Consider the following 24331-nt stretch of genomic DNA (forward strand, 5'->3'; position numbering starts at 1 on the left):
CATAATTTAAAAAGCCACTTCTACTTATCACAGCAAATTATAAATTAAATTGTTTCATCTTGATCTTAATGTATATGTGGAGCGTCTCATTGAAACAAACTGTGTCAAAGAAATTTCCATCTAACCCGTAAAATGTTCATCTTTCTCTCTCTTAAAGTGTCTGTTGTATATATTTAAAGTAGTTTTTTCTTTTTTTTTTCAAATGTTTGCCAATGAAACCATGTATTGTATTCCATGATTACTCAGATTTGTATTGGTTGTTCTGGTCAAGTTCTCATTGAGCTGTTGCTCGTGTCCCGTCTGCACATTCTGATGAAACAAACAAGCGCATGTTCAATCCTGTCCACATTCCTGCAGTGCTTCCAAAGTTTCCATTAAGATCTTCAGCCTTTCATTTCAGCTAGATTCTCACAACATTACAACACAATTCAATCCGGTGACGAAAATAATCAAGTGTGTGAAGGCATTAGATGAGCTCAAGGAAGAGTGACAAGAAAACAAACAGGAAACTGCAGTGAAATCATGAATAAAATAAAGATTGAAATTCACCTTTTAACCCTCTGCACAGCTCATTTTCTCAGTTAGTATGTTGTTTGTTTCTCAGTCAAAATAAGTAAATGTCATTCATACAAGATCCTTCACAAGCACAACCGTGTGCAAATATCTCTGAAATGTTTAGCACCTCATTTAAATGTACACCGTTAAGATGAGTTTGACTGAACGTGCAGTAACATTGATGGTTTGATGTTTACATTTAGTCATTTAGTTTCATCGAAAGCGACTTACAGAGAGTTGAGGGAGCAATAAAGCCATATGACATGTAGGAGCAATGATACAAGAGGTGCTGATACAAAGTTGGGATGATTAAATGACTTTCACATTCCTGCAGCGAGTCCTGACAGAGCTTTTTGCTTCCTTATATGGTGACAAAATGAGCAAACTGTGTGTCAAAATGTCAAGTCGTGAGGTTCTTACAAAAGATACCACAAGCACATGCTGCAAGACATCACTTCATTATGTAAAACACATTGCGTTTGTCCAACATTGAAACCAGCCTGCAGATGTGACTAATGTCTGAACGTGAAGCTATGATTGTTTTAGCTGTCCATGACACTTTTGAAATGGAGCAAACATCAAACATTTCACTTGAAATGTTTATGAGGAGTGATGGTGGGTGGGGCTATGACTCAGAGGGGCGGGGCCTGGGCTGGATGAACCTTGCACCTACAGCAGGTAAGTGAGCAGAGACAAACTCAAGGAGACTTCGACTCTCTGGACTGATCTCAGCGGATCTCTGTTCTCCTTTTCTGCTGGATTGTGTAACATGGACGATCATTTCTCTTTAAATCTGACAGAAATCAACAGAAAATTTCAAACTGCGTTTTAAACTTGCAGGTCACTCCAGTTTGAATCTATCGGTGAGTATAAAATTGATGAGATTTCAAAAGACATTTAGTGAGAAAAGAACTTATGTGTGCGATTATTTTATACTTTATGTTTAAATCGTGTGTGCGTCCATGTGTGTGTGTGTGCGTGCCCTTGTGTGCCTGTGTGTGTACGTGTGTTTCCGTGTGTGTGTGCGTGTGTGTGCGTGTGTGTGCGTGTGTGTGCGTGTGCGTGTGTGTGTGTGTGTGTGTGTGTGCGTGCGTGCGTGCGCGTGCGTGTGTGTGCGTTTATGTGTGTGTGTGGTTACAGGGCAGATTCAAAGCAGGTCTGGTCTTGTACAGGGAAACGTTTGCGTCAGGAAACTTCATGCAGTCACACACACACACACACACAGATGAACTGAGTAAACATCTGAACACATCTGTGTGTTGTGTCCTTCATTCCACCGGAGTCTGTTTTAACAGATCAGACTTCAGCGGAGCGAAGAGAACAACACACGGATCGAGCGTCTGATAAAAGTCTTCTGTGTCTCCTCCAGTGTCTGATGATGTCCCCACTCGCCTGATGTCATCATCACTTTCCAAACTTTCATTGTCTGAATGTACAAATGAAGTATAGTTCAAATAAATTTTATTTAATTTTTAATTTCCACTTTTCACACTGTGCATTGTTCCAAAGCAGATTTGCAGGAGAAGAGAAAAACAGAAATACACAGAAAAGGTCAAACATAGAAGAGTGTTTTAAAGAAAAAGCAAGATCATTCTAATGAAGTGATGTTTTTGAATTTACCCAAGCTTTAAGCTAACATCTAATAAATGCAGTCTCCCAGTGAGCACGCCAACACGGCCCTGTGGTGAGGAACCCAAACTCCAATGATGAATAAATGGAGAAACAAGTGCCTGTCTCCCATCCGGGCCGACGGCGGTTTGAGGTCCACACAGAGCGAGAAGGACCAATTACATGGCCATGTAACCTTCATCTTGGCCTGGCACTATCTCAGGAAAAAAGTTATACAAATGAATCTGATATTAGGATCATTGTACAATATATTTACATTTATGTTTCAATGATTTGAGGAAATCAACAACTGATTCATCACCAATAGGCAATAAACATGAGTGCTGCGCAAATGCCGGTACAAAAAACACATCTGTCAATGTCTGTTGTTTTTTGTTGTCCTCAGTTTATGTTATCTGACACCTACACAAACATGAAACCTAATTAATGAAAACGTTTTTATCAGGAGAAGATGTGCATAAATGAAGGCTCATGAGAGTGGGGTATGAACAGGATTTTGACACTATGGGTTAGTGATGATCTTTGTAGCTCATGTGGTGATGTGTAAACATCAGAAAAATACAACTTCATACATCCACTGGATATCCCCTCAGAAATGTGAAACCTAAGCTCTGAGAAAAGCATTTGTTTGCAGACGACACTGTTACAATATCAATAATAATACAAAATAAATTCATGATGAAAGACACACGTTTGTCAGTCTCTGATGTCACGTGTTTTAGTATCAGGCTGAGGTGGCTCAGAAAACACCTCGAGTCAGTTCCTGCACATCAGCTGTTTGTTCACTTTCTTGTTGGAGGCGATGATGATGACGGGACTGACGGCGGCGTACAGAGACGAAAAGAAAATCCTCAGATCTGAGATCAGCGATGAACTCAGAGTCTGCTGAACTGTCAGCGTGTACACCCACAGCCCATTATCCACCCCATAAAACAACACATACAGCATTACCAAGGTGACCACAGTGACTGCTGCCCGGCGTTCTGCAGACGGGCCCTGTCTGCCACCTGTGATTGGCCCACCGCTCCGTAAACCCTTCATCTGCCGCCTGTGTCGATACAAGAAGGCCAGAATGATGAGGCTGGCTGAAACCATTAACACTATGGGCACCACGTCTCTCCCGACCTGCACGCCGCCGTTGGCGTCTCGAGAGATCTTGGACGGGAAGCTCAGGAAACAAAACTCCACATTGATTCCGTTCTGTATGAGTTTGGAGTCGTTCTTGGCACCTGCGGCGAACAGGAGGGGAGCGATGCTCATGGAGGTGTTGATCACCCACAACGCCAGGAAAATGGAACCCAGGTATTGGCCCACCAGAAGCCGGGTGTCGGCCCAGCAGGAGCCGGGCGGAGCAACACTCAGGCACTGGTAGGCGCTCAGCACGAACGTCAACCAGATGGACAAAGATCTGGAAGTGCGATAGATGAAGATCACGGCTTTGCAGCCAACGTCGTTAAACGCGTTGTAGATGTCGAACGTAGCGAGAACCTCCAGCAGGCAGCGCACGCCCACCACCATGAGGTTGGTGGACGCCAGGTGCATCACGATGGCGTCGGCGGGTAAGAGACGACCCTCACGATACATCGCCGAGAGGAAAGTGCAGATGACCACGCCGTTGCCCAGAACGCCCATCGCCGTGAGCGACAGGAACAGCATCCCACGCGTCAAGGTGTCTGAGTTCATCTCAAATCTATCCTGTTCCTCTGATGGTCAAAAAATTATGTCACAAACACGACAGAAAGCCCCAAAGATTCTTCTCGGAGTGGTTCAGTGGACCTCAGAAGGATCATCAGGTCTTATAATCTTGTAAAGCCGTTGGGATGTTAATGTTCAGTGAGTTTCTTATCTCATTCATCTCCAGTCCAGCGATTCTGTCACATGAACCTTCATCTCAATCACCCACAGCACAATCTGGTTTCTTCTGACTTTGGTAAAATGTGATCACGGGTTTCAAGGTGTGAGCATTTATAAAATGCATTGATAATATTTCAGACATGTTGCATATTGAACGGTGTTAAAGATGAAGACAAGAATAAAGAATTATGATCTCATGAGGTGTTTGTCAGGCTCACAGGACATGATGATGAAGCTCATTAATGAAACAACAGAAAACAGACGAGTCCAGACCTGCCTGAAAGCGGCCCATAACAGACCTTTCATTAGTTAATGATCTTAATGTTGTCCAATGATTCTCTGAGGACACATGAGGGACAAACACACTTAAAAGGAAACAATTGCGAATTATAAAAGATAAAAAATATTTTGCAACCTTCATAAAGTCTAAAAAACAGAACATTCAGGAAACCAAGAGAAAAGAGAACAATGAGTAACAAAGACGATCATAAACACAACTCTCCAAACACTGCTATAGTATTGATAGTATATTCATAGTTTTCATGTGAATCAGATTTTACGTGGGATGTATAAAATTTTGTTCAATTAAACTTTTTTCACTTACGCTTCAGTTACCAGTGTGGTTTTCCTGTAAATTATTGATGAATATTTTTGGCTTGTAAAGTTTAACCTTTCAAAAATTCACACACATAGTCACATTTTACAACACATAAGCATTTACACGTGATGTGAATCTGTTAACAACCCCTCAGAAAATATTTGTACAGTTAATGATGTTTGTAATTGTGATTATACCAAACATTTATATACCATGTGTATTCCATTATTCAATGTACATGTATCTATGACTGTCCATTACTGTGTGTTTTCATCTCAATTTGTCTGGTTGTCTATCAATGTATTTTTGGTGCAGCTGCTTTGCAATCATGTAGTTTGTAAAAAGCGAAATCAACATTGAACTAAAGGTTTTCAGTTATGAATATCTGCTGATGGACACACAAGCTCTCACACAAGGAATTACGATGGCACGCAGTAGACCATTTTGAAGTTCTTGTTTTCTTTGTTTTCTTGAGTTTGCGGCGGCTCCCACGAGACGTGAGAGGATATATAGTCGCATAGCACGAGTCACACAGTACAGAAAACCCTCCAAACGGACCATAGTCACACTCATACGCAGGTAAGCCACTCATATCTAACTGCTTGTGACTGTTGATCAATGCAAACGCTCATGAAGGAATCTGAACTCTGCAGGTGCGGCTCCATGGACTTATGCGTCACCATCAAAGGCATCTCCTTCCTCTTGCAGGCAGGACTGGGCATCCTTGGCAACGTCATGGTCCTGCTGGCATATGTCCACATCGCACTGACCGATCCCAACCTGCAGCCCGTGGACATGATTCTGTGCCACCTGGCCTTCGCCGACCTGGTCCTGCTGCTGACCCGTGGCATCCCGCAGACCATGACCGTGTTCGGCCTGCAAAATCTGCTCGACGACGCCGGGTGCAAGGTGGTCATCTACACGTACCGCATCGCCAGAGCCCTGTCGGTCTGCATCACCTGCATGCTGAGCGTGTTCCAGGCGGTGACCGTGGCGCCTGCGTCCGGACCGTACCTGTCTAGGTTAAAGGCCATGCTGCCGGAGCTGGTCTTCCCCACCTTTGTGGCACTGTGGTTGATAAACATAGCCGTCTGCATAGCCGCCCCGTTCTTCTCTGTGGCCCCTCGTAATGGTACCGTCCCCCCGTTTACACTCAATCTGGGCTTCTGCCACGTCGACTTCCGCGATAACTTGTCCTACGTCATTAACGGCATTGCCGTTTCGGTGCGAGACTTCGCTTTCGTTGGTGTGATGCTGGGCTCCAGTGTCTACATCCTGGTCCTCTTGCACCGCCACAGCAGGAAGGTGAGAGGCATCCGAAGGGTACAGGGCGGCACCATGGAAACGCGGGCGGCCAAGACGGTGGTGATGTTGGTGGTTCTGTATGCAGTTTTTTTTGGCCTGGACAACGTGATCTGGATCTACATGTTGACTGTGGCTCAGGTGCCTCCCGTGGTGGCTGATATGAGAGTGTTCTTCTCCTCGTGTTATGCGTCTCTCAGCCCGTTCCTCATCATCTCCTCTAATAAGAAGGTCAAAGCGAGGATGGTGTGTGCAGCCTCGGATCAAGCAGTGGACAACAGGGACTCGAATGTTAAAAACTGATCATGACACAGAGCTCTAGGTCTTAGTAAAGACTTATACTGGGTTAAACTGGGATGAAACTGCATGATGTCCATGTGTCTGAATTGCATTTGTGTTTGAACATGTTGAATGTTAACAAAAATAAAATTTTCATGCACACCGTTGAAAACACTTATTTTGACATGTGTGCGGCGTTTCTGCGGAATGACTTTTATTTTGACGCTTTGTTTTCCTGTCGCCATCTTGTCTGATTGTGTCTGGCTTCGGGCGCGCGCACTGAACCGACCCGGAAAACTCAAGGCCAATAAATCTGACGGTGAGATTCAATTTAATCAGGTTTCTACAAGAATTCATGTTTTAAAACACGGATTTGTTTTCAAAGAGTTTAGTTCAAGCGAGTGATCGTATGATCGCGCTTCATTTTGAAACATTAGAGCGCTTTAAATGACGCTAGTCGCCCACTTCCGCTTTAGCAGCCTGTTATCTTAGCATCAGCTTTAAACATTACGTTCAATCCTTTTGCACTCATAAAAATGATTAAATGTGTATTTTATCGCGAATTTGCCATTAAGGTGCCTACATTTTTGTTGGTTCTAGCGATGTTACTTGATGTCCGATTCTGTGTTTCAAAACACAGATTTTAAATCCGATAAAACATCAAGTACATTTGATATGATTTATTAACCTAAACACTTTGAGACACACTGTACAAACGTGTAAATTGTGTCGTTATGTTTGCTTTTATTTCAAATAAAACATTTTATTTGTTTTCATGTTAATCTGTTGTCGTTGTGTTTGTTTCTGCTCTGACTGACAGTATTTGAGTGTTTATGCGTTTAGAAGTGATCGAGCGGACATTTTACTCCGAAATCCAGATAAAGTTATTGTAGTTCACACGATCAAAGAAATGAATGTCTTTTGCAGTGATCTGATTCTCACGACAGTCGTTAGTTCACGTGAAATGTTGTGATGCAGAATCTCATAATGGTCACGTGCTTTTCAAGGTTTTGTGTATGGTTGTGTTGTTTGTGTAGTGCAGGAATGGCCGCCATCCGTAAGAAGTTGGTGATTGTTGGTGACGGTGCTTGTGGGAAGACGTGTCTGCTCATCGTCTTCAGTAAAGATCAGTTTCCAGAGGTTTATGTGCCCACTGTGTTTGAAAACTATGTGGCCGACATTGAAGTGGACAGTAAACAGGTAAGCTGTGTGTTGTTTACTGCGAGAACAACAAACCTTTCTGAATCTATACATCCAACCCCTGTAGATGACTGGGCGAGACATCTGATATCTTAATATGTTTCAACATTTTGATGATGCTTGTTACATATGGGTTGAAAACTCATGTTTTTCAGATTGTTTTTTTATGGTTTTCTTTCACCTTGTTTGGAAAAACACAGGCCTAGTGAGCACATAAAACGGTTTCTGAACACATGAACAAATGCTGCTCGGTGTGAGGAGATTGCGATGATGATCTGTTTTCTTTTTATCGATGAATTCATCATTTACATCAGTGTCGCTCGCTGTTCTGGTGTTGAAAAGAAAGATAACGTGTGAGATCTGAAGAGGAACAGAACTGCTCATTGACGGCGTCTTTGACACATGAACCATATGTAATTATAAGAATAATATGTCATATTTGAGGTGTGTGTGTCGTGTGTTTGGTTTCAGGTGGAGTTGGCGCTGTGGGATACGGCAGGTCAGGAGGATTACGATCGCCTGCGTCCGCTTTCTTATCCCGACACCGACGTCATCCTCATGTGCTTTTCCATCGACAGTCCCGACAGTCTTGGTGAGTGAGCTCTGCTGCATGTTCCCTCGCCCAGTCCGCTGACCTTTAACCTTCTCTTCTCCGCAGAGAACATTCCGGAGAAGTGGACTCCAGAGGTCAAACACTTCTGCCCCAATGTTCCCATAATCCTGGTGGGCAACAAGAAGGACCTTCGGAACGACGAACACACGCGCCGCGAGCTCTTTAAGATGAAGCAGGTACGCAATGCCATGCCACAGATGTGCCTGACTATCCAAAACTGTGAGCTGTCATTGAAATTGAACACGATCGCTTGTTGTCGTCCTCTTGCAGGAGCCCGTCAAAGCGGAGGAGGGCCGAGATATGGCCAACAGAATCTGTGCCTTCGGATATATGGAATGCTCGGCTAAAACCAAGGATGGCGTCAGGGAGGTTTTCGAAATGGCAACCAAGGCGGCGCTGCAGGCCAGGAGGGGCAAGAAGAACAATAAATGCCTCCTGCTGTAATGGACAGAGGGACTTGAACATCGGTGTATTTTATTCTTTTAACTGAATCAGTTCAGCTAGTGACGAGAGTTTGTGTCAGTATTTAATGCTTCTGTTTGTACATCATCCAATCCAATGCCACATTTCGCTGTTCATAGTCATGCACTGTGAGCCGCTGATACAAATATGCAACAAAGTTCAATAACACACTCGCACACACACACATCAGGACCAACGTTCACACATGGACGAGACTTGAAATTCGTCTTTTTGTCTTTCAGAAAAAAACTGAATTTGGTATGTTTGTGTATTAAAACCTTTATACAAATCCTGTTTTTGGCTTAAGTGTTTCAGAAATGGATCTCAAGTTTATTCGCTTGCTTGTTAGGGTGTACATATATATATATATATATTGTTTATTATACTGTACATGCATGTGTGTTTATACATACATAAATATTATACACGTTATGTAAACAAAATCTTTTATTCTGCAAACGATTAGTAGTGTCCTTTTATATTCCCATAAACAATATTTCACTTCACATAGAAACACAAATCTGCTTTTATTCTTCAGGTTTTTCACACATCTCGATTGAAAATGTATTTCATAAACACTAAACATACAGTACGTGAAGAAAACGGGTCCGAAACACCACAACCATCATCTTTCAGACGTAACAGTAATACAAGAGTTCTTGAGAACTAACAATGAGCAAAACCAGATGAGAGCAGATCATGTAACAAACAACTTGACCCTTAAGACACCTGAACTTGATCATTAATGCAACAGATCCAGCAAACACATCATCACATGTTAACCCCGTAGCATTCTGAAGATCTTTGACTATTCTAAGGGCTTAAAAGAGTCATTGTGATTTCTTGGCCGGAGCTCTGATGTGTGGGATGAGAACGGGCAGGAGTGCGAGGACCGCTATCAGTCCGGCCATCAGCGGGCGATAGAACATCCAACCGGCAGCGATGGTGAGCAGAGACAGAGACGATGAGACGCAGAGGGCAAACACCTTCAAACCCACAGATACCAACTCTCTGAGACCCGGAACCCAGTCCACTGCGAAGAGACAGTGTCACAACTACAACACTACTGGAAGACTGGGTGTGTGTGTCTGTGTGATTGTAATATGTGTGCATGAGTGTCTGTGTGTACTTGTACATCTATCTTTATGAGGGTTACGTTAAGGTTAGAGTGAGGTTCTGATGGTTAGGGTTAGATGTTAGAGATGGCATTGCGTCAATGTATGTCCTCATTAAGATAGCTGTGCAAATGTGTGTGTCTGTGTGTGAGTGTGTTACCCAGTGTGTAGACGATGCGTGTGGACAGACTGACTGCCAGAAACATGAGCACCCATCCTGCCAACCTCAAACCCCAAGTCTTCATAACATTCACCTGCTGCTCTTTAGCAAACACCTCCTGAAACACTCACGCATGTCAGAATGAGCGCAGCAGAAACGACACAAACACACGTGTGTCACACATCTCACCTCTGCTGACAGCTCGTCCATGTACAAGATCTCCAGCGTGTCTCCAGCACGAGTCTTAAAGGGCTTTAACTGATTGCCCCGCTGCATGGCCACAACACTCACCTGCAACACAACACATGTGACAGAACCCCCGTGTGACTGACTGTCAACACCAAACACACAGCTGAAGCCCATTGGCTGTTCAATTCAATTCAAGTTTATTTATTTAGCGCTTTTCACAATGTGTATTGTTTCAAAGCAGCTTTACAGGGGCAAACAGGAAAAACAGAAAAGTTAAAACACAGCACAGTGCATGGTATTTATACAACGAGTAAGATCATTCTAATAAATAATATCTAATTTCTAATTAAATAAATCAATGAATGAATGCAGTCTCCCGGTGAGCAGGCCAACACTGCCCTGGAGGAACCCAAACTCCAATGATTGATTAATGGCTGTTCTCACCTTGTGGGCGGATCCAGGATACATTCCGTCACCACTGAGACCGGCGTAAGTGAAGCGAACACGAACATCTCCCACCTGAACACAGGGATACAGTCAGCATCATGTGATCCAACACACTCACACACACATAAGCGTGTGCTCACCTCTGGTCTTCGAGGGTTTGCGATGTGATAAAAATAATCTTCATACATGGTGAGAAACGTGTTGGCATCAAATGCAGGAAATCCTTTAAGACTCAGCGTGTGGAAGTCATTGATCTGCTCCATTAAACCTGCAGACAGAAAGAGTTTCCCCACCCACACGTCAGGAGCCTCCACCGTCACACTCTCCACCGCCATCGCACTGAACACACACACACACACACTGCTGATGACATCATCACTCAACAAACACAACCTAGCAGCATCATAAATCGCTCAGCATGACGAGAGAGAGATGCGTGGATTTTTGACCTTGGGTTCATGTGTCCGACCTCCTTATCAAAGTGTTGACTGTTAATGACCTCTGACTTCCACTCGGTGTCTGCAACACACACACACATCACTGAGACATGAGTGACACATGAGTTAGAAATGACAGATACCAGGAAACACTCACTGTATGTGTATGTGGTTTCTGTCTTAGTCTCTCCGTTTTCTTTAAAGTCTCTGAAATCAGAAATATTGTGAAACAGCAGAATGTGTGTGTGTGTGTGTGCATGTTTGTACGTGTACATGTGTTTGTGTATGAATTTGTGCGTATGTATGTGTGTTTATGTATATGTGTGTGTGTTTGTGTGTAAGCGCATGCGTGTGCATCTGGATGTGTGTAGTTCACCTGCTCTGTGTGTACTCCACCCACTGATACATCTCCACCTGTCTCTTTAACTTCACTGCATGTACAGACACACTGTAGTTTGGGTCATACAGCGGCTACACACACAACACCCACATAAACACAGTGTGTTAATGTGCACTGTGATGATGTACTTGAGTTGTCTATTGCTGTTGTACCTGAGCTGTGTGCAGCGGGCCAGACATATGAACCAGACGATTGTTATTCTGAGGATCCAAACTCTCGTCTGCATGGAGAGACACAACCTGTGAGAGACCCTCATCCAGAGAGAGAGAGGTGCGCACAGCTCGACCCTACAACACAACACACACACATCAACACACAACCTGAGAGAGACCCTCATCCAGAGAGAGAGAGAGGTGCGCACAGCTCGACCCTACAACACAACACACACACATCAACACACAACCTGAGAGAGACCCTCATCCAGAGAGAGAGAGAGAGAGGTGCGTACAGCTCGACCCTACAACACAACACACACACATCAACACACAACCTGAGAGAGACCCTCATCCAGAGAGAGAGAGAGGTGCGTACACATAGGTTCATTGTGTGTGTATGTGTGTGTGTGTGTGTGTGTGTGTGTGTGTTTGTAATTGTCATCCTTAATGCAATAGATGCAGGTAAGATGCTGTGGCAACTATTGTGTCTCAATGCAACAATCAAGCTTGCGTACAAACAAGCCCTACTCACCGGGAGATATATCCCTCACAACTGAGTTGTATATTTAATAGTGTGTACATTTGTTGTATACCACTGGTCCATGATTGATTGGATATACATTTATCTGTATCTATAATATTTTTGTCCCTGTTAATGATCTCCTTTAAGCGGACTTAACATATTAAAATGTGTGTGTGTCTCACCTCGTTGTTGAAGAGCAGATAGACAGACAGGGTGAACAGACAGACACCCGCGATCATGCCGCCTATACTGTCACTCACGCGCTCCAGAAAACCGGCAGCTTTACGCCTATGGACGCGCGCGTGCTGCTCACCCGCTGAAAACTGACATCGAAAATCAGACACGTGAGATCAGACAGTTGAGATGTTAGTAAACAGCTGCTGAAATAAACAACAGAGTAACTTACAGCTTCCGTCATTCTGTGAGTTTCAGGAAGAGAAACCAAACAGATCTTTTTTTAAATAATTTCTTTATAAATGCCTTTAATATTCACTTCTGTGTCCCAATCAGCGGCTTAGCACGCGCATTCAGTCTGTTTCAAATCTGTACAAACACTTAAGAACAACACTAAATACACAACACACACTAACGCGAATGACAAGTCGAGGAAGTGTCTCCGCTAAGCATGCTGGGAGGTGTAGTTCATTTGCCTTCTGCATTCTGGGAGATGTAGTTTTGTGAGTTATCTTGTATTAATTTAGTGAACACAGACAAACACAGTTTAATATGTATAAATATGAAGAAAAAAAACATTATTATTCACACAAAAATCTTTAATGGGCCATCCTAAATCTATGGCACAGGGTCCAAACACTTGATGTTGCCGTTGATGTTGAATCCTTGTGGGCTGTAGCTGTAGATGACGGCTCCTCCAGTCTGCTCTTCTTTCTGCATCACCGATACTGTGGTCCTGTGGTACATCTCATCATCTGCAGAACTGAGTCTGTGGTGCCCAACCAGACCGCTCCTGTCAGGAAATAAACACATTATCAAACTACACACACACACACACTCATGCACACATAACACTCATTCATGCATTTTTGTGTAATTCCACATTCCATCTATGGTTAAAACTGTTTTCATTAAAAATGTGTTGACAGTCCTGTTACTGCTCACACACTCTCACCTACAGCAGAAAGGTTGATCATCTTCTTTTAGGCCGTCCGAATAAATCAAGATATTTTTCTCAGTTTTTTTTGTGTATTTTATGATATTTTATCAATGTCAATCTCAACACAAAGTCCTGTTACCTTCATGATTTCTTTGTAGTTGTTTCTTTATTTACTGAAATAATTAGGCAAATCACTTCAATTCACTCAATGTCCTCATGTTATTAGCATGTTCGGCATGTTACTATATTTCATGTATTTGTTGATTTTATGCTTAAACTCAGTCCTGTTATAAAAATGTACACAAAAAAATAAAAAAATGAAATTGACACATTTTGACAAGTCAAATATACATGTTATTAGATTCAATGTTTAAAAAGAAAAAAGACTTTTAATTTTGACTGGTCACTTCTGACCAATGTTTTTAATGATCTGAAATGCATAATAGTATTTATTTTCTAATCAATTCATTTGTTTTTTGATGTTCTTTGACTGAATGTATCACATGTTTGTGGCCACGGATCCTATCTCAGACAGACAGATTGTGTTATTGACATGACAGTGAGAAGATTATGACAGAAGGATGATGAGTAATCACACACACTGAGATCTGAGACCGACGGCTTAACTCCACAGACTGACAGTTTCTTTCACAATGTCTGAGTTTGATGTGATTGTTTTAGGAACCGGATTGAAGGTAAGAAATGTCTGAACATTGTGACACATACTACAGTGAGTTATTTGGACTTTATTCTTTATTACTGTGACATATTGTGTGTATACAGTGATGATCCCACTCTTATAGGAATGTGTTTTATCTGGACTCATGTCTGTAAGTGGAAAGAAGGTTCTTCATATCGACTCCAACTCCTATTACGGAGGAGAAAGTGCCTCGATTTCACCTCTAGAAGAGGTCATAGCACACACACGTGCACACACACACACACACACACAACACACACACACACACACACACACAGATGTTATTCATAACATGATCTTTTCTCTGGGTGCAGCTCTATAAGAAGTTCCAGGTTCCCGCTCCAGCTAAATCTCTTGGATGTGGAAAAGAGTGGAATGTTGATCTGACGCCCAAATTTCTTCTGGCTAGCGGTGAGAACAGAGAGCGTGTCCACGTTCACACAGCATTGTGTGTGTGTGTGTGTGTGTTTGTGTGTGTTGTAAATGAGTGTAAACTGTGGTTTCAGGTCAGTTGGTGAAGATATTGCTGTACACAGAGGTGACGCGTTATCTGGACTTTAAGGTGGTGGAAGGAAGTTTTGTGTACAAGGGGGGGAAAATTCACAAAGTTCCCTGTACTGAGACAGACACTCAGACTTCAGGTAACACACACACACACAATCGACAAATACACAATCTACTGCACATTTACAAATCTACACAACACTTTTTTCAAACGTGTGTGTGTGTGTTTTAGATTTGATGGGCATGTTTGACAAGCGCAGATTCAGGAAGTTTCTGTCATTCATCCTGAACTTTGATGCGAACGATCCACGAAGTCATCACGACATGGACCCTCACAGAACCACCATGAGGGAAGTCTTCCGGCACTTTGACCTGGGTGCTGATATCATCGAGGTCACAGGTCACGCGCTGGCTCTTCACAGCGATGATGAGTAAGAAACGCGCTGTTCATACACATGTGACACGGTGGACCAATCGCCACAGAGATGAATCTATAGATGTGTGTTGTTGTGTGTGCAGTTATCTGGAGCAGCCGTGCGTGTCCACCATTAATCGCATTAAGCTTTACTCCGAGTCTCTCTCCCGCTACGGCCTCAGCCCGTTTCTCTACCCCGTGTTCGGTCTGGGCGAGCTGCCGCAGGGCTTCGTCAGGTAATGCCGCATGACTGGTGATGACAGTGACATGCACAGAACGTGATGTGAACGTGACAGAAGCGTGTTGTTCTGCAGGCTCAGCGCCGTCTATGGAAACCGCTGCATGCTGAACAGACGTGTGGATGACATCATAATGGAGGGCGGGCGAGTGACGGCGGTGAAATCAGAGGGAGAGGTTAGTCCCGACACACAAATCAATGAATAAGGTCGCTGTTCACGACGATGATGTTGATGATGTGATGTCCTCGTGTGATCAAGGTCTTCCGCTGTAAGCAGCTCATCTGTGACCCTAGCTACATGCCCGAGCGGGTGAAGAAAGTGGGCCGGGTCATACGAGTCATCTGTCTGCTCAACCACCCAATCAAAAACACCCATGATGCCACCTCATGTCAGATCATCATCCCACAAACACATCTGAACAGAAAGTCAGGTCGCACATTTCCATCAGACTTGCTGATTTCATACACTTCAGCAGCACAGGTGTTTAATCATGTGTGTGTGTGTGTTTGTGCAAACAGATATCTACATATGTATGATGTCATACTCTCACAATGTGGCGTCAGAAGGGAAGTACATTGCTGTCGTGAGCACGCTGATGGAGAGCAGTAACCCAGAGAAAGAGGTTCAGCCCGCTCTGAGCCTGCTCGAGCCCATTATACAGAAGTGAGAAACAGATGTGAGATCAGCTGTGTCTTCATCCGTGTGTCACACGCTCATCATGTGTTCCATCCGCAGGTTCATGTCCATCAGTAATGTGATGGTGCCCATAGACGACGGACGCAGGAGTCAGGTACAACACACACACACATCACGTGATGCTCTTCATCATTCATAGGTTTTTTGACTCATGTTCTTGTCTAGATCTTCATCTCCAGATCTTATGATCCAGCGACACACTTCCAGACGGAGACTGATGACATCATGGATCTGTACCGACGCATCACAGGCTCAGAGTTGATCTTTAGAGAGCCCAGAGAAGATGTGGACTCGGACGAGTAGAAGAACAACATGCAGCGTGTCCACTCCATCAGTAATGTCACATCTAGATTTTTGGCATTTATCGAACGGGTTATTTCTCTAGTTCAGATAAAGTTCTGCAGTTAAGATCTGAAGTCTGAATCTAGATTATTTGTGTTGTTATTGTGGTAGAGAGGCGGAGCTTGCGTTCTAATAAACATCTGATGATCTTCACATTTGTGTGTGTGTGTGTGTATAAAGACAGATTAAAGGCTTATATCATAGAGGTCAGATGATGGACACATTCAGACTCACAACTGCGTTTGTTTTAATACCTTTAATCTCTCACTACACACTGAATTGATCATTTTAACAACACAACAAATATAAATAATAACACATAATGAAGAATAAATCAAATGTGTAGTTATTCCGTCTGTGCAGGAGGAGGGATCAAACCGGCCGCTGCGATGCGTCTCTCACTCGACAGGAAGTTGAATGTGGCGCATGCATTCGGCTGTCAGGACAAACGTTACGCATTCATCAGATATAACACAACACTGGTTTTAAGAGTAAATAAAGAGAGAGAGAGAGAGAGAGAGAGAGAACGTACTGTGTCCTGAACCTCCACAGAGATGCCTTTCTTTCTGAGGAAATTCACTACATTAGTATCCAGACGTTCAGTACGAGCTCCTGTGCCCAAAACCAGAATCTCTGCACAAAAACGCACAAACTTACAATACTACACAATGAAGTACAAAAAACCAGTATAGTAGTTTAGATGTATTACCGATTGGCGGCTCGATCAGATGGAAAAGAGACAAACTCTCCTCTGTGATGTCTGTGTGACAACCTACCTGTAAAACACGCACACATGAACACACATGTCACACACAAAACACATGCAACACACACACATGACATGAAGCTGTGAGTTCCTTGGACTGTTTCTTACGTTCCACTGCAGGATGGCGGGTGGCAGGATGGCACAGGGTCCAAACACTTTGTTGCCGTTGATGTTGAATCCTTGTGGGCTGTAGCTGTAGATGACGGCTCCTCCAGTCTGCTCTTCTTTCTGCATCACCGATACTGTGGTCCTGTGGTACATCTCATCATCTGCAGGACCAAGTCTGTGGTGCCGAACCGGACCGCTCCTGTCAGGAAATAAACACATTCACTGAATATACACCACATCACACTGTTTTACAATAATATAATCAAGTTCAGAGATCATCATTAATTTAAGACCTCATCATGTTTGATTATCGTGACTGTTTGATGTACTAGTTGCAGGTATGCAATAATTATCAGGTAAATGTAGTGTGAACTGTGAAGCACACATATGATCAGAACACATTTACCGGGTCAGAACCGGCAGATATCTCGAGCAGAGCCGCAGTCCGTGAACGCATCCCGGTAACCTCGCGCAGACCGTCGCGGCCATGACACCGGAACTCAAGCACGGTGTCAGACACATGCACGCGCTTCTCGGTCACATGTTGACGTTTGTGTTCTTTAAATATTTCACAGGTTCGTTTAAATATCAATGTATTGCTATGCTTGTTTCTAGAAAGATTTCTCTTAACCCACGCGCGCACACAGACAGAACTCTTTTTGATGTATTTAAGATCATGTATTTTAAGCTGAAGTACTTTCTGCTTATGCGACTTTTGACAGTTGTTCTGGGCTCGATTTGTTTTTTTAAATTATTATTATTATTATAGTACAGAAGAGTACAACATTTGTACAAACATATACAACTCACAACAATAGCAAAAATTATAATAATTAAAAATAAACAATTACATAAAAATTTAACTTGGGGTATAAATGTGAAACGAATAACAATTGTTATTCGTTTCACATTTATACCCCAAGTTATGTCCGGGGTAAAAAATTAAGTACATACATTAAAATAAAATAGTCTCATTTGTTTTTTATATTGCTATTAACCAAGTTAAATAAAAAGTTGTACCAGAATAATGTACTCTTAGAATCAATGGTATCTTGCGCCAAAATAATTCTGCGCTCGATTTATTATCCTGCCGGGCGGGCGCGCGACGTGCGATCCGTTGATCTTGCGCGCGGCCGCGGCAGTGGCTGTTTACGGGACAAGAACTGCTGCTGCGCACGGCCCGCGCGTTCACATAAACTGAACATATAATGCTTCTGTTTTATATGTTGTTAACTCTACTCAGATTGAGCAATAACGCGAGACAAACGCGTCTGCGTTCTGGATGATGTATCGCTCTCTGTTTGCCTTCAGCTCTGCGGAGCGGAACGCGCTGCGCTTCCCCGCGGGCGAATCTTTTTTCATCCTCGAGCGCAGCAGCGCGCACTGGTGGCTCGCGACGCGCTGCAGCTCCGGCGAGACGGGATACATCCCTGCGTCATATATAGAGAAGATAGAGGTGAGACACTATATATACACACTGAGAGAGACACATATATATATATATATATACATCAGTACGTCAGAATTTAACACTACACACACACACATATATTACACAATACTTGTAATGTATAGAGAACAACTGAGACACTATATATATAGACATCTCTCTGCGCCATATATAATACCAGTGAAACACGCATACATTTCCATGTCATGTCTTAAGTCACTATATGCACACACACACACACACACACACACACACACACACACACACACACACACACACACACACATATAGGCTCATTTATTAAAAAAACGAAATCTCTGCTGTTTTAAATATTAATCCTATAAAATAATATATTGTTAACAGTTTGTTTTCCTGTCACACTACAGAACACATTTACAATATATTTGTTACCTACCCATATACACGCATGGATACACACATCAGTCTATAGTGTATAGCGAGTGATTGTGATGTGTGTGTTTGAAGGCTCCTGAGCACGATGAGGTTCTGCAGTCTATCGATCGAGCCATTGAGTCCATTCACAATGTGGCCATGACAAACGGAGGAAAATATAACCTGGAGCAGAGAGACGTCCTGCAGTGAGTACACACACACACTCACACACACACACACATCAGTACAACATTCACACAGTAATACACTCCACAGGAAGTTGATCCATCACAGGAAAGAGACGCTGTCCCGAAGAAGCCCAACTTCATCCGATCACAAGCAGAAACTCCCATCATCCTCCAGTGAGATGTCTCTGAGCCGCACGCCGCTGCCGCCCAACGGTTTGAGTCGAGCTCACAGCTGTCAGAACACAGAGAGAGAAGCTGAACTCTATCAGGTGTGTGTGTGCGTGTATGTGTTTGTGTGCATAGATGGATGTGTGTGTGTGTGCACGTAAGTGTGTGAGCGTCAGTGTGTGTGTCCGTGGGTGTGTGCGCGTCAGTGTGTGTGTGCGTCAGTGTGTGTGTGCGTCAGTGTGTGTGTGTGTGTGTGTTTCTGTGCGTCAGTGTGTATGCGTGTGTGCGTCAGTGTGTGTGTGCGTCAGTGTATGTGTGCGTCAGTGTGTGTGTGCGTCAGTGTGTGTGTGTGTTTGTGTTTGCGTGTGTAAGTGTGTGTGTTTCTGTGCATCAATGTGTATGCGTGTGTGCGTCAGTGTGTGTGTGCGTCAGTGTGTGTGTTCGTCAGTGTGTGTGTGCGTCAGTGTGTGTGTGTGTGTGTGTGTTTCTGTGCGTCAGTGTGTATGCGTGTGTACGTCAGTGTGTATGTATGTGTGTGTGTGTCTCTGTGCGTGCGTGTATACATGTGTGTGCGTTAGGGGTGTGCGATATGACGATATTCGATCGCGAACGATTAAAATGACTGCACGATCCACTTTTTCGGGAAAATCGTTAAATCGTCATATATAGTAGTGTTCTATAGAATTCGTCCACATACTTGCGATAGATTGGGCCATGTTAACAAGCTCGTATACGTTGCTTGTGAATTCAGTAAGATTAAGTGACGCGGTCAGTGAAGATGGAGGGAAACACGGAGGACTTGGTCCCTAAAAAAAATTCTCCATCAGTAATAATGAAATGGTTTGGGTTTTCCCCAACTGACACGGCCCAAACAACAGATATTTGCAAATGTGGCAATGATAAGATTCGAGCGTCGTAAGGCAACACAACGAACCTTTTTAACCACCTCAAAATAAAAGGGACTGAAAGAGTATGCCGACAGTCAAATTATAAAGGGATCCCACGCGAGTAAATCAGGTACAACCAAGCATACAGAAACTAAAAGGCTTAAACAACGACTTTAGCGAAAGAACCATTTGAGAAAGGAACTCCGTATCCGTATGACAGAATGAACAAGCGCTGGAAAGATGTCACTGACGCGGTCGCATTTTACCTGGACAAAGACATGATTCCCATAAAGACTGTGGAAAATGAGGGCTTTAAAAAACTGCTCAAAGTCGTAGACCCACGTTACGAAATACCCAGCCAAAAATATTTATCCTCCACGCCCATTCCACAGCTTTACTCCGAGTGCCGCAACAAGATGAAAAACAAAATTCAAAATGTAAAGTTTTTTCTAACAGCTGATTTATGGTCTTGCACTTGCATTAAATATTAACTTGATTAAAATATTCTTCAAAATATAAATGGTAAAGAGTATATTTTTATATGGGGACTTAGTTTGGCTGTATTGAAGCCCCTTTAATTTGCAAAATAGTCTTAAAACCAACTTGAAGAAGAACCGTGATAAAATCGTGAATCGTGATCTATCTTGAAAAAATCGTGATTTGAATTTTTTTTCTAGATCGCCCACCCCTAGTGTGCGTGCTGATGTTGTGTTTCTGCCTCAGGTTCCCCCTCATCCTCGCAGAGCTGCACCTGTAACTCCGCCTCCTCCAGAGAAACACAGACAGCAGGAACCCAGAGGTGTGTGTGTGTGTATATATTTACCTGCATTTAGCAAACACACACATTACTTTACATACTCTCTCGCTCTTTCTCTCTTTCTCTCCAGAGCCAGAAGTGTCATCAAGAGTTTCCTCCCCAAGCTCCACCCACAGTGCTGTTCCTCCATCTATCAGCTCCGCCTCTTTAGACTCTGTGATGTCCTCAGACGTCAGTCTTCCCAGTGTCAGTAGTACACCTCCTCCTGTCCCGAAGCGAGGCAAGGCTCCGCCCCCTCCTGCAGCTGACCAATCCTCATCTCCAATATCCCAGCAAGATGCTTCTTATAACAGTCCGGCATCTCAGCCAATCAGCTCACAGGCCCCGCCCCCATCCGGTCAATCCCCTACTCCGGATCCTTCTGAAAAAAGGCCGGCACCTCGGCCAATGAAATGGCAGCCCACCGCTGATCCCCAGAATGAGGCCAAGTGGCCGGTTGCCCAACCTCCTGTTTCTCTCAGCCCCCCTGGCAGCCCCTCCCAGTCCTCTGATGTTCCCATGACGATCGGACCGGAGCTGATTGAATTGGTGCGGAAGAACACGAGTCTTAGTTACGACCTGTCGAGGGTCGCCGTGGGTGTGGTAGTGGGTCACCTGCAGGGCGTTCTGCCAAAGTCGTCGAGTGATCTGGAGCGTGTTCTGATGTCACTGGTGGAGAGTAAGGTGAGTGATGCTCAGAGTTCAGGTTCTGTGGTCCCGTGTCACATGTCTTCACGTGCACATGTGTGTGTTTGACCGACAGGATGTGAGTTCAGCGCTGCCGCTCGGGCAGGTGTCTCACGACGAGCAGCGGCTGCAGGTCATCTTCAGCGATCTGGCCCGTCACCGTGACGACGCGCAGCAGCGCAGCTGGGCTCTGCATGAAGATTACGCGCTCATCGCATGTTACCTGGAGGAGTTACTGCAGATACTGGTGAGACGTGCACACACACACCTCATCATCATCATCATGCTCACCTGCTGTGTGTCTCTCAGACGGATGCTGATCCTGAGGTGTGTAAGAAGATGTGTCGAGTGAACCAGTTCGAGCCGGTTCTGTCGCTGGTGTCCTACTATCAGATGGTGAGCATGTGACGTGTCTGCTGATGTCATCATAGTGTGTTAGGAGGTGTGTTCACGTGTGCGTGTGTGATGTCTCAGGAGAATCGCGTGTCCCTGCGCCTGCTGCTGCTCAAGGTCTTTGGTGTCATGTGCGGTCTGGACGCGGCGCTCATCTCCACCCTCCTGAACTCAGTGTTGGCGATGGAGCTGGCGCGCGACCTGCAGAACGACACCAGCGAGCACGACAAGATGTGTTACAGCGCGCTGCTGATGGCCATGATCTTCTCCACGGGTGAACAGGTCCCGCTGCATCACTACGGTGAGACTCTGAGACGTTTGTGAGAGACTGAACGTCGTGTCGTGTGAGGTTGAGTTCTGTCCGTCTGTCTCAGATCATCTGGACGCAAGTCTCCTGCAGTTCCTGTTGGACGTGATTGAGGACGGATTGACCTCTGACCCCACAGAGCAGCTGCCCGACCTCTTCATCAACCTCCTGCTGGCCTTCAACCTCCACTTGAGCGGTACACACACACACACACACACACACACACACGCATAGTCGCACAGACAAAAACAAACACAAACCCTCACACACACATTTACAAACACACACGCACACATACACACATACACACACACACATACACACACACACAAACACATACTGGCACACAAACACATACTGGCACACACTTGCACACACACATACTCGCACACACACAACACAGGCACATATTCACACGAACATACACACACACTCATTTACATTTAGTCATTTAGCAGACGCTTTTATCCAAAGTGACTTACAGAGAGTTTAGGAGCAACAAGCGATAGTTCATACAGGAGCCATAATACATTAGGTGTCAATACAAAGTTACTGGTTTCAACAAAAGCTAGACCACTACCTGTTGAAACTCGCACACAGATCATCTCAGGAGTGTGAGATTAAAATCTAAAGCTCAGTTTCGTGTCAGTGTTAAACCTCTGTGTGTGTGTGTTTGTGTTTGCAGTACCAGAGAGTAATATTGTCATGCAAGCGCTGATCAAGAGACACAATGTGAAGATTCTCCCAGAGAAAATTCTGCTGTTACTCAACAGAGGAGGTGACACCCACACACACACTCGTGTACACAGTTTAGAGTCTACAACACTGTTCCTGGTCAGATACTGTTCTGAAGATTTCAGCTCCACCCCAAACAAACACATCTGGGTGTTTAGTTAGAGGCAGGTGTGCTGCAGGGATGGACAGTAGCTCTCCAGGAGCAGGGTCACAGATCTCTGGTTTACAGGTTCATGACTGTCCTCACATTTGGGCATTTTGAGGTACTTCAACTATATTAACTGCTGGTGTGTGTGTGTGTGTGTGTGTGTAGAGGATCCTGTGTGTGTGTTCACACACTCTCCCACCGCTCCTCACGCTGTGCTGAAGTTTCTGCAGGACGTGTTGTCCAGTCGAGACACTGCAGACATTTTCTACCGCACAGATCTGATGGTGATGATTGACATCGCAGTGAGACAGATCTCAGACCTGTCGCCCGGTGATAAAGTGAGACAACATGCACACTTGTTAAACTCCAAACAATACAAAACATAGTGATTGTGTTGAGACTGAAAGTTTGTGTGTGTGCGTCAGATGCGTATGGAGTATCTGTCTCTCATGCACGCTATTATGCGTTCGACGGATTATCTGGACCATCAGCATCGGCTGTGTGACCTACAGGCAGTGCTGCAAAGGATTCTGGGAGAGGAGGATGACTCCGGTTGTGTGGACGAGGGTTCCAGCAGACAGATGGATAAACTCATCGTGCAGCAGATCTATAAAGAATTCCCTCAGATCTGTACAAACTGATGTTAGTGCATGACATTGTTTAGCTGAAAACATCATTCTATTGATCATGTATAAGAAAATAAAATCATCATCATCATCTCAATACTCTGAACACATGAGCTTCACTAACCTGCTTCAATGATTATCAACAGGGGAAAAAATCGTCTGTAGTTGCCAAAGCCATCCATCGTGTTTTATGACTCTACCTCTTCACACATCACAACACTCACTGTCTGATGTTCTGTAATATTTCTGTTCTGTTCACATCTGAACACTGACAGTAAAACACACACACACACACATCAGAAACATTAACAGAGTTTATCAGTATTAAAAAAAACTTTTCACACACACTTCTGTCTTTCTGTGTTCTATAACATTTGATGTAGATTATAAACCGTTTAAAATATCTATTTTCCCCTTACAAGGTTTTGTTCTACAAAGAAAACTTATATAAAGAAAAATATTTTCTTAACGTTGAAAAATTAATAAAATGTTGCCATCCTAATGCACCTTAAATAAGAGTCTGTGTCCTTATTAGTCAATGAATATTAAACCTCCAATATTAAGCGAAATAACTTTGAGGACAATTAACTTTAACCCAACTACGATTTACGTTTTTTTTCGGCAGGGTTTTCTGTTCCGTTATTCCGTGTTGCTACCCGGGTGGTTAAAGGTGAGACTCTCAAATCTTATCACGTTTACATTATAAAATCATTCTGTTTAAATCTAAATAATCTTCAGTATTTTCGCTTTA

General features: G+C 43.8%; 7 protein-coding genes across 9 annotated transcripts; 4 read left to right on the top strand and 3 right to left on the bottom strand.

Moving 5' to 3' along the window:
* Nucleotides 1-1268: 1268 nt before the first annotated feature.
* Nucleotides 1269-6447, top strand: LOC130429443 (olfactory receptor class A-like protein 1). The gene is made up of 3 exons (XM_056758006.1): nt 1269-1418; nt 5112-5215; nt 5290-6447. Exon 3 carries the CDS (start codon nt 5300-5302, stop codon nt 6239-6241), a length of 942 nt encoding a protein of 313 aa, XP_056613984.1. The 5' UTR covers nt 1269-1418; nt 5112-5215; nt 5290-5299; the 3' UTR covers nt 6242-6447.
* On the bottom strand, nt 1838-4775 carry LOC130429444 (olfactory receptor class A-like protein 1). The gene has a single exon (XM_056758007.1). It carries the CDS (start codon nt 3865-3867, stop codon nt 2941-2943), a length of 927 nt encoding a protein of 308 aa, XP_056613985.1. The 5' UTR covers nt 3868-4775; the 3' UTR covers nt 1838-2940.
* On the top strand, nt 6422-8781 carry LOC130429446 (rho-related GTP-binding protein RhoA-B-like). Of its 2 annotated transcripts, none has more exons than XM_056758010.1 (5): nt 6422-6536; nt 7255-7417; nt 7889-8009; nt 8076-8206; nt 8301-8781. In XM_056758010.1, exons 2-5 carry the CDS (start codon nt 7262-7264, stop codon nt 8472-8474), a joined length of 582 nt encoding a protein of 193 aa, XP_056613988.1. In that variant the 5' UTR covers nt 6422-6536; nt 7255-7261; the 3' UTR covers nt 8475-8781. The 2 variants fall into 2 exon arrangements, with proteins under 2 accessions (XP_056613988.1, XP_056613989.1); XM_056758011.1 differs by having other exon boundaries at nt 6462-6536; nt 7260-7417.
* A 219-nt stretch (nt 8782-9000) lies between these two features.
* On the bottom strand, nt 9001-12532 carry LOC130429441 (transmembrane protein 43). Its single transcript, XM_056758003.1, has 11 exons — nt 12325-12532; nt 12101-12241; nt 11393-11527; nt 11217-11311; nt 10998-11047; nt 10853-10922; nt 10544-10742; nt 10401-10475; nt 9957-10058; nt 9768-9885; nt 9001-9525 (listed from the first exon to the last, which is right to left on the bottom strand). The coding sequence occupies exons 1-11, from the start codon at nt 12334-12336 to the stop codon at nt 9323-9325; spliced, it is 1200 nt and encodes a 399-aa protein (XP_056613981.1). The 5' UTR covers nt 12337-12532; the 3' UTR covers nt 9001-9322.
* Nucleotides 12533-13627: 1095 nt separating this feature from the next.
* zgc:112334 (uncharacterized protein LOC619199 homolog) lies at nt 13628-15889 on the top strand. Its single transcript, XM_056757999.1, has 11 exons — nt 13628-13727; nt 13836-13943; nt 14047-14143; nt 14239-14373; nt 14469-14667; nt 14756-14887; nt 14966-15065; nt 15149-15320; nt 15409-15553; nt 15626-15680; nt 15752-15889. The coding sequence occupies exons 1-11, from the start codon at nt 13686-13688 to the stop codon at nt 15887-15889; spliced, it is 1323 nt and encodes a 440-aa protein (XP_056613977.1). The 5' UTR covers nt 13628-13685.
* A 286-nt stretch (nt 15890-16175) lies between these two features.
* ndufaf3 (NADH:ubiquinone oxidoreductase complex assembly factor) lies at nt 16176-18800 on the bottom strand. 2 transcript variants are annotated; one of them, XM_056758013.1, is made up of 5 exons: nt 18668-18800; nt 16803-17001; nt 16638-16704; nt 16461-16561; nt 16176-16364 (listed from the first exon to the last, which is right to left on the bottom strand). In XM_056758013.1, exons 1-5 carry the CDS (start codon nt 18691-18693, stop codon nt 16275-16277), a joined length of 483 nt encoding a protein of 160 aa, XP_056613991.1. In that variant the 5' UTR covers nt 18694-18800; the 3' UTR covers nt 16176-16274. The 2 variants fall into 2 exon arrangements, with proteins under 2 accessions (XP_056613991.1, XP_056613990.1); XM_056758012.1 differs by lacking the exon at nt 18668-18800 and adding an exon at nt 17209-17628.
* On the top strand, nt 17726-23863 carry LOC130429437 (NCK-interacting protein with SH3 domain-like). The gene is made up of 13 exons (XM_056757998.1): nt 17726-18258; nt 18739-18851; nt 18922-19102; nt 20612-20687; nt 20776-21368; nt 21448-21618; nt 21681-21767; nt 21846-22065; nt 22139-22267; nt 22757-22849; nt 23120-23292; nt 23380-23596; nt 23727-23863. The coding sequence occupies exons 1-12, from the start codon at nt 18085-18087 to the stop codon at nt 23593-23595; spliced, it is 2226 nt and encodes a 741-aa protein (XP_056613976.1). The 5' UTR covers nt 17726-18084; the 3' UTR covers nt 23596; nt 23727-23863.
* The last annotated feature ends 468 nt before the right edge of the window (nt 23864-24331 follow it).

This window comes from Triplophysa dalaica, chromosome 10 (assembly GCF_015846415.1).
Source record: "Triplophysa dalaica isolate WHDGS20190420 chromosome 10, ASM1584641v1, whole genome shotgun sequence".
In the NCBI taxonomy this organism is placed as follows: Eukaryota; Metazoa; Chordata; class Actinopteri; order Cypriniformes; family Nemacheilidae; genus Triplophysa; species Triplophysa dalaica.